General features: G+C 40.5%; 1 protein-coding gene across 2 annotated transcripts in view; it reads left to right on the top strand.

The window, feature by feature from the left end:
- DCUN1D2 (defective in cullin neddylation 1 domain containing 2) overlaps nucleotides 1-14,516 on the top strand; it is a 64,989-nt gene that overhangs the window by 37,138 nt on the left and 13,335 nt on the right. For both annotated transcript variants that reach the window (XM_024219556.3, XM_024219555.3), the window contains exon 5: nucleotides 9,085-9,167. In XM_024219556.3, the coding sequence (XP_024075324.1) occupies nucleotides 9,085-9,167 (83 nt within the window). The remainder of the gene's footprint in view (nucleotides 1-9,084; nucleotides 9,168-14,516) is intronic.

Below are 14,516 nucleotides of genomic sequence, written 5' to 3'. Positions count from 1 at the left end.
TTCTCACAAAATTGTCTCAGGCAAAAGTGAGTCCTTACACTTCCTGTGGGATTTTTTTATTGTTAATCTATTGCCCTTAGTTACTCCTCTAGATTCCATTCTTCCCAGATATCTATTTAGATGAGCTATTTAAGATGCTATATGGATTTGGCTATGGGAGAGGTGTTTTTAAGAGCCCTGTGACCATCCCTTTCATCCTTCATTCCTGGTTGGTCATGATGCTGTTGCAGATTTTTACATTAGGTTCAGACCAATGTGACCAAACCATCAACAAGTCCAAAACAAGAATGCATATGCTTTGCAGCCTACTTTAATTTTACCAACTGTTTCTCTGTATCTTAACAGTGTAATTTGCCATACGCTAACGGACCATTGAGCAGCTGTTCTATACCATAACCAAAAAGACCTGTACATTTATTTATACTAGAATTATTCTAAAATTCTGGAGTTTCTAATTTAGATGAAAAGCTATTTCCAGAGATGTGTTTTTCTTGTTCTGTCTTTTTCACCTATAAGACTTTCACCCTCAGAATATAATATGGGGGAGACTATGTAAATAAGAACATAATAATGGCTATACTGGATCAGACCCGATGGTCCATCTAGCTCAGTATGCTGTCTTCCAACAGTGGCCAGTGCCAGATGCTTCAGAAGGAATTAACAGGACAGTTATCAAGTGGTCCATCCCATGTTGTCCAGTCCCAGCTTCTGGCAGTCAGAGGTTTAGGGACACCCAGAGCACGGGATTGCTAATATCCATTGATGAACCTGTCTTCCATGAACTTATCTAATTCTGTTTTGAATCCAGTTATAGTTTTGGCTTTCACAACACCCCCTGGCAATGAGTTCCACAGGTTGACTGTTTATTGTGTAAAAAAATACTTCCTTATGTTTGTTTTAAACCTGCTGCCTGTTAATTTCATTGGGCGATCCCTGGTTTGTGTGTTATGTGAAGGAGTAAATAACACTTCCGCATTCACTTTCTCCACACTATTCATGGTTTTATAGACTTTTATTGTATTCCTCTCCACGCCCCTCCCCTCCGTCATCCATTTTCTAAGATGAACAGTCCCAGTCTTTTTAATCTCTCCTCATATGGGAACTCTTCTATACCCCTGATCATTTTTGTTGCCCTTCTCTGTACTTTTTCCAATTCTTAATATATCTTTTTTGAGATGGGGTGACCAGAACTGCACGCACTATTCAAGGTGTGGGTGTACCAGGGATTTTGACGTCTCCGACTCAAAGAATATTTCCAACACACCTCTGAACAACATACTAACCCACAGAATCCTTCCTACCAGAACTACAAAAAGGATTCTGCATGGACTCCTCCTGAAGGTCGAAACAACAGACTGGACTTCTACATAGATTGCTTCCGTCGTCGTGCACGGGCTGAAATTGTGGAAAAGCAGCATCACTTGCCCCATAACCTCAGCCTTGCTGAACACAACGCCATCAACAGCCTCAGGAACAACTCTGACATCATAATCAAAAAGGCTGTCGTCATCATGAATAAGTTGGAATATGAACAAGAGACTGCCAAGCAGCTCTCTATCTCCACATTCTACAGGCCATTATCCACTGATCCCATTGAGGATTACCAAAGGAAACTACACCATCTGCTCAAGAAACTCCCTGAAAAAGCACAGAAACAGATCTGTACAGACACATGCCTAGAACCCCGACCAGGTGTATTCTATTTGCTACCCAAGATCCATAAACCTGGAAATCCTGGATGCCCCATCATCTCAGGCACTGGCACCCTAACAGCAGGATTGTCTGGCTATGTGGACTCTCTCCTCAGGCCCTATGCTACCAGCACTCCCAGCTATCTTTGAGACACCACTGACTTCCTGAGGAAACTACAATCCATCGGTGATCTTCCAGAAAACACCATCCTGGCCACTATGGATGTAGAATCCCTCTACACCAACATTCCACACAAAGATGGACTACAAGCCATCAGGAATAGCATCCCCGATACCATCACGGCAAACCTGGTGACTGAACTTTGTGACTTTGTCCTCACCCACAACTATTTCACATTTGGGGACAATATATACCTTCAAGTCAGCGGCACTGCTATGGGTACCCGCATGGCCCCACAGTATGCCAACATCTTTATGGCTGACTTAGAACAACGCTTCCTTAGCTCTTGTCCCCTAATGCCCCTACTCTACTTGCGCTACATTGATGACATCTTCATCATCTGGACCCATGGAAAAGAAGCCGTTGAGGAATTCCACCATGATTTCAACAATTTCCATCCCACCATCAACCTCAGCCTGGACCAATCCACACAAGCGGTCCATTTTCTGGACGCTACTGTGCTAATAAGCGATGGTCACATAAACACCACCCTATATTGGAAACCTACTGACCACTATACTTACCTACATGCCTCCAGCTTCCATCCAGGATACACCACACGATCCATTGTCCACAGCCAAGCTCTAAGATACAACCGCATTTGCTCCAAACCCTCAGACAGAGACAAACACCTACGAGATCTCTATCAAGCATTCTTAAAACTACAATACCCACCTGCTGAAGTGAAAAAACAGATTAACAGAGCCAGAAGAGTACCCAGAAGTCACCTACTACAGGACAGGCCCAACAAAGAAAATAACAGAACGCCACTAGCTGTCACCTTCAGCCCCCAACTAAAACCTCTCCAGCACATCATCAAAGATCTAAAACCTATCCTGAAAGACAATCCCTCACTCTCACAGATCTTGGGAGACAGACCAGTCCTCGTTTACAGACAGTCCCCCAAACTGAAGCAAATACTCACCAGCAACCACACAACAAAAACACTAACCTAGGAACCTGTCCTTGCAACAAAGCCCGATGCCAACTCTGTCCACATATCTATTCAAGTGACACCATCATAGGACCTAATCACATCAGCCGTGCCATCAGGGGCTCATTCACCTGCATATCTACCAATGTGATATATGCCATCATGTGCCAGCAATGCCCCTCTGCTGTGTACATTGGCTAAACTGGACAGTCTCTACGCAAAAGAATAAATCGACACAAATCTGACATCAGAATCATGACATTCAAAAAACAGTAGGAGAACACTTCAACCTCTCTGGTCACTCAGTAACAGACTTAAAGGTGGTAATTTTGCAACAGAAAAGCTTCAAAAACAGACTCCAATGAGAAACTGCTGAACTAGAATTAATTTGCGAACTAGATACCATTAACTTGGGCTTGAATAGAGACTGGGAGTGGCTGGGTCATTACACAAATTGAATCTATTTCCCCATGTTAAGTATCCTCACACCTTTTTGTTAACTTTCTGGAATGGGCCATCTTGATTATCACTACAAAAGTTTTTTTTTCTCCAGCTGATAATAGCTCATCTTTCTTAATTAGCCTCTTAGAGTTGGTGTGGCAACTTCCACCTTTTCATGTTCTCTGAATGTGTATATATATCTTCTTACTATATGTTCCATTCTATGTATCTGATGAAGTGGGCTGTAGCCCATGAAAGCTTATGCTCAGATAAATTTGTTAGTCTCTAAGGTGCCACAAGTACTCATGTTCTTTTAGTGGCATTAGGATATTTTCTGTCGTTTTATCTATCCTTTTCCTAAAGTGGTTCCTAAGGTGATTTCATCTTATTTATGAAGATGCTTTTATGTCTGTACAATGTTAAATTAAATAATCCCAAGACCTACACGCTGAATCTAAGCCCACACAGGAAATGTTCTTGCAGGACATAAAACACCTATGGCCTAAGGAGTCTCATAACTTATAAGTACTTCAAATTCATTGTAGTGGTTGTATGACCTCCCCCTGCAGCTTTTGGCAACTTTGTATTCCATTAAGAGGTATGTTTTTTTTTAAGTAGCCAAACATGTTTGAAGAAATAGGGAGATCTTGAGTTAGGCCTAACTTCATAAGCAGGTAGTGTATGCATGATATGTGTATTATTGAAGGTATGGGTAGCAGCTGTTATCACTGAAGTTGAGCTCCAAATTCCATTCCTATCCCCATGTTTCAGTTGCTCATAACTTTATCCAATAAATTCCTTTTCGATGTGAAGTTTTTTCCATGCTTGGATTCTCAGCCCAAAGGAGAAAAATCAGGTCAGCCAATTTTGAGTTATTCAAGTACAAAAAGACTTTTTTCCAAATTTTCTGATTAAAAGTTTTTGCATACTGAAAACTTATTTAAATATCTGAAACTACAAAATGCAAAGTTCTCTTGTCTTGTAGGTTTCACTGAGACTTCGAAAAAGCTGTTATTTCAGTGATTTTAAAGTTACGAGCATGTAAATTGACCAATCTTGCTTATTTGCAGTGGAGTTTTTCTTTGAGTTTTGCAGTGCATTAAGGAAAAATGCTAATGATGCCCAGTAGTCCTTTAGTTTACTGGCACAGTTAAACTGGAAGCTAGGTCCATCGAGTTTAGAAGCTCTGATGAGGCTGGTAGAATGTAAAATTCCCAAATAATTCCATATCTCACTTCTATCTTTTTTTTTTTTAATAAAGTGGGGGGGGAGAGAATAGAGATTAAATGCAAAAACAGAAAAAAGAAAAAAAAAAGCATTAATGCAACATTAAGTTTGAAAAATCGGACACTTAAGTGAGGAAAGTCCTAAGATTTGTGTTTCTCCCCCATGAATTTGATTTTTTTGCTATTCCTATGTTCTCTCTTAATGTAATTTTTAATGTAATTATTACTATACAGTATAAAATGTATAGGATATGCAATGTGGCCAAGTTAACACTGCAGGAACAAACTTAATTTTTGGAATTTTATGACTTTTGGAGATCTTGATTTTTGCAGTGCTGGGACTGAGGAATCTTAGGAATGTAGGGCTGGAAGGGATCTTGAGAAGTCATCAAGTCCAGCCCCTTGCGCTGTGGCAGGGCCAACTAAACCTAGATCATCCCTGACAGTTGCTTATCCTTATGGTTGTTAAAAACTTGCAATGATGATGATTATACAACTTCACCTGGAAGTCTATTCCAGAGTTTAATTACCCTTTTTTATATTTAGAAAATTTAGCATATTTTATATTTTTCCTAATATCTAACCTAAATCTCCCTCGAAGACTGTGACCAGGTCTCAGTCTTCTTTTCTCAAGACTAAACATGCCCAGTTTTTTTAACCTTTCTTGATAGGTCAGGGTTTCTAAATCTTTTATCATTTTGATAAATGGACTCTTCCTAATTTGTTCACATCTTTCCTAACGGGTGGTGCCCAGAACTGGACACGGTACTGCAGTGCCGAGTGGAGTGGGACAGTTGCCTCCTGTGTCTTACATACAACACCCCTGATAATCATTAATGCTAACTTTACTACCCGTTATGAATTTTTCTCTTTGCTATCTGTCTCAGAAATCACTACATAAAAGAGAATTTAGAAATATGAATATGTAGTTCCACCTTCTGCATGAGAAGTATGCTTATTGTACATTATTATATCAAGCCTGTCCTATATTTTTGTTGCCTACTGTGCAAGAGATTGCTTGCACATACACACAGAGAATTCTCCTCAAAGTATAGTATTAATGTTAGAATAACATTTAGCATTCCCCAAAACTTTTTCACCATATTAAACTTAAATACAATCTTGAAATAATCAAGTTCACTTTAACAATAAACATATTAATAATTGAGATGTTCTATTTAAATATAGATGCTATAACAAATCAAATAAAGCCACAGAGAACTTCTGTATCTTGCGTCCTTTTAACTTCCTTTGCAATACTCTCCTCCCACCCCTTCCTCGTAACAGGTGTATTTAATCTAATATTTTAAAACTTTTCTCTCAGAAAAGTAGTGCTTTCCTATAATGTGCATTTCAATGTAAAATGTCATATGGTGGTGTTGGAAGGTTGATTTCTCTATGTTGGAAAGCGTAACATTTCATAATTATGAGCTAAGTGACCATTGCCAAAACTAGTCAACTCATAATGAATCATAGAAACCATAATATTATTCACATTAGTTCCTTCCTATTTCCATCTCTATTCATTCAATATTAAGTACACACGAGTAGTGGAATAAAATAGTTGTGTATAATATCCCCTTGTACTAATGTCATTTTTGTTCTGACTATATTATATGTTAACTCTTTCCAAATAAATGTCTGTCTTGGTGTGTTTTAAATACAGTCATAATTTTTCTTACAATAAGTTAATGTATTGCATGATCGTGGACCATCATGTCCATAAAATGAGGAGAGGAGTGCCAGATCATCACACGGCGAAGGTTGGAAATGCGCTATCAGAGTTTATGCTTTTTCTTTAAAACTTTTGTTATATTAAATGTTACCTTAATCTCTAAAGAACATAAGATATTCAATACATTAGGTTGCAAACAAAATGCCTTGGGAAAAGAAGGCACCTTACCTAGCAAGACTTTTTGTTTGTTTGTTTTCCTAAAGCCAGTCAGAGTTATAGGCTGAACCAGCTCAGTCTTAACTTAGTCCCCTCTTATGAATGTATGACAATAGTTTTTTATGACAAACTTCCCCCCCACCTCCTCGCACAGGTCCCTTTACTCATTCATTGTGCATTTCAGATAGAAAATGAAGCAGGATTCTTCAGTGTATGGGCCTTCGGTCCGTAGCACCTCAGCCTTAGTGATTGTTGTAGCATGATGTGTAGCAAATGAGAGGAGTCTGCAGGAAGAGGAAGAATAGCTTTGTGATCAGAGCACTGGACTGCGATGTAGGAAATATGGGCTCTGCCACAGATTTTTCTATCTGGAAATATAGTAGTTCCAGGTTTGAAAATGGGGGATAACAACAGTAAGGATAGAAAAAATTCTGAACCAGCTGTTTCATTCGCTGAGCACCATTCTTCTGCTGCACTGAACAAGGCAGGAATCCTGCAGAAAACAGTGCATGATGATATGACTATTATGCATACAGTCAAGAGGACAGAGATGAAGGTGATCGGGCACCTTTACCTTTGTCAATTCCTGACTTTTTAGTGCTTCTCTTCACAACTTTAATGCAGTTGTTTATATATTAGTATACACACACGTATATATAAATACAGCCTGCTTTTACAATGTACCAAATACATCCACAACTTCCCTTTCAAACTTATGAATTGTCTTCAGTCCAAACAGTTGCTTTTGAACTGTGACATGACAGAGCTGTAATAATCAAATCTGAAATGTTAAAGTTATGTTCCTCTGCTGTAACTTGGTGGAGATGGGGACATTCTCTTTATACCTTATCAGTACTTTCTCTAAAAGCTTCATTTCTGTATACCCATATATCTTACACTGAATGTGTGTGTGTAATTTGCTAGAGGCTTTTACTTCATTCTCCTGTTTGTACAGAAACATACACATCCTCATCTGCAAGGGTCACTAATAGTGGAGTCTAGGCGTCATGGGCAGTTGGGAATGAATATAGGTCTTCAAGAAAGCATCCTTTTCCCCCCAACCTCTAAATCCTCCACTCTTCCATATGCATGCCCTGCATTACAGATTGCTTCTGCTGGAGGGGGTGGACTAAATTCTGAGTTTTTTAATGCTGGTCTTGGATAATTAATGTTGCTGTAGAACAAAATTAGGTCACATATCCACATAAATGTTCTGATTAAGTATACTGTAGAGTAGAGGGGTATGGGCAAGGTAACACTTCCATCATAAACCTATGTTTTCAGCCAGAACTTCTGGATAATTCCTTATGGGCTAGGACTCCCGGACAAGTACACTGTAATTTATGATTAAAACTAATCTCTCTCTCTCTCTCAGTAGATATTTGAAAAGAAGGCACTACTACTAATAAAAGTTAGTGGAATGTCACAACTTAACAAGCATAACTACTTTGGGATCCAAAAATCCCCTGTTCGAGTTCCATCTGAATGTGTCATCCCCCCATCCCTGGTGAACTAAGCAAAGGACAGTCACTCATTTAACACTTTGGTTACTTTGCTAAATTCTGAACTCCAGTTTCCATGATATTAAAATTTGCTTTATTCTTGCCATGATTCACTTAAGCAACTAACTACTGTAGTCCACAGCCCAGATTTTCAAAAGAGTTTTTATTTTTAGATACCTCATCTTTTTTGGATACCCAAATACCTTAAAACATTTACACCCAACTTTGAATGTATCTCAAGTTGAGTACTCCAAAAGTGAGGCACCCGAAATCACTAGTTGCTTTTGATAAATCGTGACATAGGTCTTTAATATTGGGTATAGGCCTTCTTGTTATAAGTGACTTGTAGAAAAGCTATACTGTCATGAGGGTTGCTGCAGAAATATTGTGCTCCAGATGACTGAAGGCTTTTTTTTTCCCTTAAAAGCCCTAAGAAATGCCAATCTAACACACAAAATGGGCAAGGAGAAAAGGCATCCGGCATCTTTCGAGCTGAATATCTTGATTTTTGTGGTTTTAAATATAAACATTAATGTTAAGGCAATACCATTTTCTTCGTGTGAATTGCTTTATGCATGTCTAGATGGATATTATATCAATACCTTTTACAAATTGGGGTTTAGCTAGGGTTACTGATAATCACTGAGTGCTAGCTATATAGGTAAAAGATACATTAGCATTCTCAATGATAACTTCAAGGTTTTGTTCCTCCTTTTATCCTTCTCTGTATGTAAGTGGGATTCCTTTATGCCTACGTTGTTCCATATGCCATTATTACTATTGAATTGCTATCTTCGATGGTAATCAAACCAGGCTGCTTTGATTATATATAACTTCACAGTGAACTAGTACTTCAAAATGTGAGTTTTTGAAAAGGCTTTCGTTACAAGTTAAAAGTAACCAAGCAAAGTCGCGCGCAGTAATATGACCTATTTAACTGTTGAGCACTCCAGATCCACACTTAACAAATACATCTTTGTGACTATGTACCATGGAGACATATCCTAGCCTTCTACATCTCAACTCGCAGGCAGCTTTTTAACTGGGTCTTAAGACCATTAATCATAAAAAGAGATTTAAAAACTGGCCAGTAAATTTGTATAGTGAGACGTATGGGTAAAATCAAAACTGAGAGCTGAATCAAGAGAGCTTTTTAACTCTGAGAATTTACTGTGTATAAAGCACTGTAATATGTGATTTTTGTCTTGTTTTTTGCAGATTTAGAAATGGCAATTGCATATTGGAATTTAGTCTTATCGGGAAGGTTTAAATTTTTAGATCTTTGGAATAAATTTTTGTTGGTAAGTATATTTTTCTGTTCCTGTATGTGTTAATGCACGAAACTAAGGCGAATTCCACAGCTTGTAAGATTGTGTTCCCACTGCGCGCGCACACCAAAAAAAAAAGACGAGTACAGTGAAAGACAGCAGTTTCTTTTTCAGCATCTTTGCTTTACGAGAACTGATATGGAACATTAATGGGCGCTAAATGAATCCTCTCTATAATTTCTCTCACTGGGGAAAGGGAAATGATACCTAGAGGCAGTTTCATAAGGTATGCCTGTCTAGCAGCACCCCCCCCCCCCCCCCCCGCCCCGCTAGCTGAGCATGATGCTGCAAACACACTCTCTCAGTTTCCACTTACCAGGGTTTTCTGTCTCCCAGAAGTTCATGTGGCTCAGAGCTCCTCTTCATAACAACTTCTGAGCTCCCTTTACATCTCTTTGCTCTGGGATAGAGTGTTTCTTATGACTCCCTCTCACAGTCTCAGCCTCTCTGGGCTACCTTTCCCTCTTCTATGCTCTGGGATAGAGATCTGCCCCTTCTTCCCTGGGGTCCTTCCAGAACTTACTTCAGGGTCTTATACAGGAGACCAACTTGCTTCCTGTAGTTCTTCCTTCACACTGAGTTCTCTCTGCCCTTTTATGAGGCCCTGATATTTATCAGTCTGTCAAATGACTCCAATTAGTTAAGCCACCTTACGCTGGGAGGCAGCTAATTATGGCAAAGGGGTGGGGGGAGCTGATTGAACAGGTCTGGCTAGACCCAGCCTCTTGGCCCTTAAGGAGCAGGCCTCCCTAGTCTAGGAACCATTTGACCCTGTACTCTCTCTTTGTGAAGGCTGAAGATACAATCTGACTTCCTAAATTGTAGATTGAGGCCACATCCTGTCTATCCTCAGGCACATAGGCTTATCACAAGTGTGTTTTGTACCAAGCTAAAATGATCCATCTTTGTGATATTTATGCATACAATATCCTATTTTTAAATTTCAGTATTGTGGCTGATTTGAGAGGTTGGGAGTCATTATTTTAAAGTAAAAAATTGAGTGAATTTTTTCTGTTTGAGCAATTAGGTTGGCTCCTTTTGTAGAGAGCAATCATTAACAAAATGTGACAGTTACGGTATTTAAAAATATCAGTCTAGTATCAGTACACTTCTGTAGGTGGTGGAATAAAAGTCGTACAAATTAGGCTTTAGAAACAAAGCCCAAAATATTGTCATTAAGCATCTGACTTATCATCTACTTTACTTCATTTACATGAAATTTCCATATACTTAGCATGGAAAATGTTTTTCTTGAAAACATACGATTCTTGCAAACTTGACACCATCAAATTAGGCCTGAATAAAGACTAGGAGTGGCTGGGTCACTACAAAAAATAATTTTCCCTCTGTTGATCCTCGAACCTTCCTGTCAACTGTTGGGAATGGGCCACATCAACCCTAATTGAATTGGCCTCATTAGCACTGACCCCCCCACTTGGTAAGGCAACTCTCATCTTTTCATGTGCTGTATATTTATACCTGCCTACTGTATTTCTCTCCATGCATCTGATGAAGTGGGTTGTAGCTCACGAAAGTTTATGCCCAGATAAATTTGTTAGTCTCTAAGGTGCCACAAGGACTCCTCATTGTTTTTTCTTTGAGTAATTGTCCCTATGGGTGCTCCACTATAGGTGTGTCTGCATCCCTGCGCTGCTGATCGGAGAACTTTGGTAGTAGTCTTGCCCGTGCATGCGTTGTGGCTAGTGGGGAACAATGCTAGCCATGCGCAGGCAGTCCGTCCTCAGTTCCTTCTCAACTACCCCTGGCTAGAGACAGAGCTAGAGCTGTCCTTTTGCAGATCGTTAATTCTCTTAGAATTGTTAATTTTAGCTTCTTTTGAAGCCCCTTTTATCTTTCTTTGCATCATTTACATTTTATTTTGGCTGTTGCCTTTAAAAAAAAGAAAGGGACTTTGTCAACCCCCTGTGGGGGGGGGATCTCCCCCACCCCATAGGGATATGCCCAGAGAGCCGGGCTTCAAAAAGTGCCTCAGTTGCAAGGAATCTATCCCACTGACTGACTGACACTTGCAGTGCATCCGCTACCTGGGAGAGAAACAGAAGTGTGGCTTGTGTCAGCAACTGAAGCCCAGATCCAGGAAGGACAGAGAACTGAGGCTCAAACTGAGGAGCCAGGGAGAAAAATTGGGACTAGGAGGTGCAGGGGAAAGACTGGGACAAGGAGTCTGGAGCGGGGAGAATATTTGACTGGCTGGACAAAGAGACTGGGATGAGAAGTTTGAGGGGTGGAGACTAGGACTGGCTAAGTAAAGAAAATAGGACTAGAATGAGGAGCCAGGGTGGGGTCTAGAGATGACTGGGATAGATTGGAAGGGACAGGTCAGAATAGGTCAAGCTTGAGAGCAGATGGAAGAGTCAGTGCCCACTAGATCAGTGATTCTCAACCCAGGAGTACACAGAGGTTTTACAACAGGCTACGTAAAAAGCACTAGCGAAGTCAGTACAAACTAAAATTTCATACAGATAATGACTTGTTTATACTGCTCTATATACCATAGACTGAAATGTAAGTACAATATTTATATTCCAGTTGATTTATTTTATAATTATATGGTAAAAATGAGAATGTAAGCAATTTGTCAGTAACAGTGTGCTGTGATACTTCTGTATTTTTATGTCTGATTTTGTAAGCAAGTAGTTTTTAAGTGCGGTGGAACTTGGGGGTACACAAGACAAATCAGACTCCTGAAAGGGGGACAGTACTCTGGAAAGGTCGAGAGCCACTGCACTAGAGAATACTCTCCTCCAGAGCCTGGAATGGAATCCAAGATTCTTGAGTCTCACCATTTCTCTGCTGTCAGCAAATATCTGAGGAACCCACATAGCAACATGTCCCATCCCCCCCCAGTGCTGGACCACAGAGAGGATGACAGCCTGTGTCACAGCCCTGGTCAAGCTCTCCCTGCTGGACACTCACCAGGCTGCTGTGTTTTAACTCACACACTGGGCCTGTGTGCTGTTCAGCTTTGGTTGGTCCCCAAGTGAACAGGTCTCCTCATACTTCCAAAGCCCGTCCTTTTCTGTTCCTCCCTGTCCAAGTCCCTCTCCACTTTTAAAGGGCTGTTATGAGATCTCAGCCTCTTTGTTCCCCTCTGGGGAAATTTCACTGCTCCTCTCTTCTGTCTGTGAAGACAAGTTGAGTCTAACTGGCTCTCCTAGACATCAGCCATCCCATTGTTCTAAGGTCTTCCCATTTGAATGGGAGCCATTCAGATTAATGGCCGATTAATACATGACCCAGCTCTAATAGCTGATGGCAGATTCATGTACACTGAGGTATTCATTGAGACAATTTTATAAAATTAATCAGAATTCATAAGTTGTACATAGACCAGATCCTGAAACTGGCTCACTCTGCTACTATCTGTTAGTTCAAGTGAGTTAGGTCTGTGCTGTGAATCTAATGATTCCAACCCTACTGATGAGCCATGTGGGTGTTAATATGATGCTGCATGATGAAGTTTCTGTTTAAACCTAGGAAATCACACAAAGACGCCTACATTAAAAGATCATTAAGGTTGTAAAGTCAAACATTCAAAAGTTAGTATAAGCCAGAATTAAGGTTACATAAGCAACCTTAATTTGGCCATTTCATGCGTATGCATTATGATAGTCTTTAATTACATGAATACATGCTATTTTTTCCACAGGACCCCTGCCTCATTCAATGCACAGGGTGGACCTGCTCTGTGGATGAATTAGGACTGTGTAGTTAAAGAGGCTGTTGTCTGTAGGACCCTCCTTCATTTGTTGCAGAGGTTGGAAGGTGTGTGTAGTGAATGAGGCAGAGGATGGTAGTAAGAGAAAGAATGATCTTGGTTAAGGCAGTTGAATGCTGCCAGGAATAACTGGATTCTATCCCTGCCTCTGCTACATAGTTCCTATGTGGTGCTGGGCAAGTCGTTTAAATCACTTTTCACAGGTGGTCTTTAATTGTGTGTTACTCATTTTCTGAATGCCCATCTTGAGACCATGGGATCTGATTTGCAGAAGTGCTGAGCACTCGCAGATGCCACTGAAGTCAGTGGGAACCTTGCTTTGAACATACGAGTGCTATGTAGTGCTGTATAATACTAAATACTCTGAAAAATCAGGTCCTATCTTGGAAAACATTTCTCTTGTATAAATATGGTTTTGCAATACATTCACTCCTTGTCTCTGATTATAAAGTAGACACAGTATATCCTTGCAGGCAGGCAACTTCAAAAACAGTAATGTCTCAAATTAGCCACCCAAAATTAGTGGCTACTTTTGACCTTATTCTCTGTGCCTAAGCCCCCATCTGTAAATTAGGGGTAATACCCCATCATCTCATAGGGAAGTTTTGAAGATACACCTCTACCCCAATATAACGCAGTCCTCGGGAGCCAAAAAATCTTACCGCATTATAGGTGAAACCGCATTATATCGAACTTGCTTTGATCCGCCGGACCGCGCAGCCCCGCCCGCCCACTACATCCTCTAACCCTCCCCCCCCCCTCCCCGAGTGCTGCTTTACCGCGTTATATCCGAATTTGTGTTATATCGGGTCGCGTTATATCGGGGCAGAGGTGTAGTATCATTAATGTTTGTGAGAGTATGTTACTTCTATTATGTTGAACACCACGGAAAAGCCCATGAGGAAGTTTATAATTCTTTCTTCAAAGCAGGGTTTGATTAATGTGCAGTAAACAAGGCATGGGGCCACCCTTTGAAAAAGGAAAAGAAAACAAAATATTGAATAGCTGCTCATTAAGCATAGTCCATTCTATACACTGAATGAGGCAAGGATCTTGTGGGGAAAAATTAGTATATGATCATGTAATTAAAGACTGTATATGCACAAAAAGGCTGAATTAAGATTGCACAGGCAACCTTAATTCTGGCACTTCCTAACTTTTTGCAGTGCTTGACCTTGGAACCTTGATAATGTTCTTTTAATGTAGTTTTTTGTGTGTAACAGATTGTGACCAGGTTGTCTCTGTGGCACCCGTTCATTCCTCAACTGGGCAGGTCTCCTCTGGTAGGTCACTGTTTCTTGCAAGGTCATGGTACGTAGGCCCTCTGCCCAAAGCACACTTCAGTCCTATACAGAACGGAAAACCACAGTTCAAAACAGGGTTGTCTGACGAATCTTTGATGGGACCCTGCCCTTCTATCCCAGATTTACCTTCAAATAGTCTTGCTTCAGCTGATCCCCCCCCCAAGGTCTAGTCATCCCTTCTAGCAGGGTCTTGTCCAGATGGCGAGCTAGTTCAGGCTTCCCTTGCATCAGAAGTAGAGCTCTGCTCTCCTTCCTGAGCAGCCCTGAACTGGGCTAGGT

Source organism: Terrapene carolina, unplaced genomic scaffold (assembly GCF_002925995.2).
Source record: "Terrapene carolina triunguis isolate 2854851 unplaced genomic scaffold, T_m_triunguis-2.0 Scaffold21, whole genome shotgun sequence".
Classification (NCBI taxonomy): domain Eukaryota; kingdom Metazoa; phylum Chordata; order Testudines; family Emydidae; genus Terrapene; species Terrapene triunguis.
The sequence above is the reverse complement of the archived record's forward strand: the minus strand, read 5'-3'. Positions and strand labels throughout refer to the sequence as shown.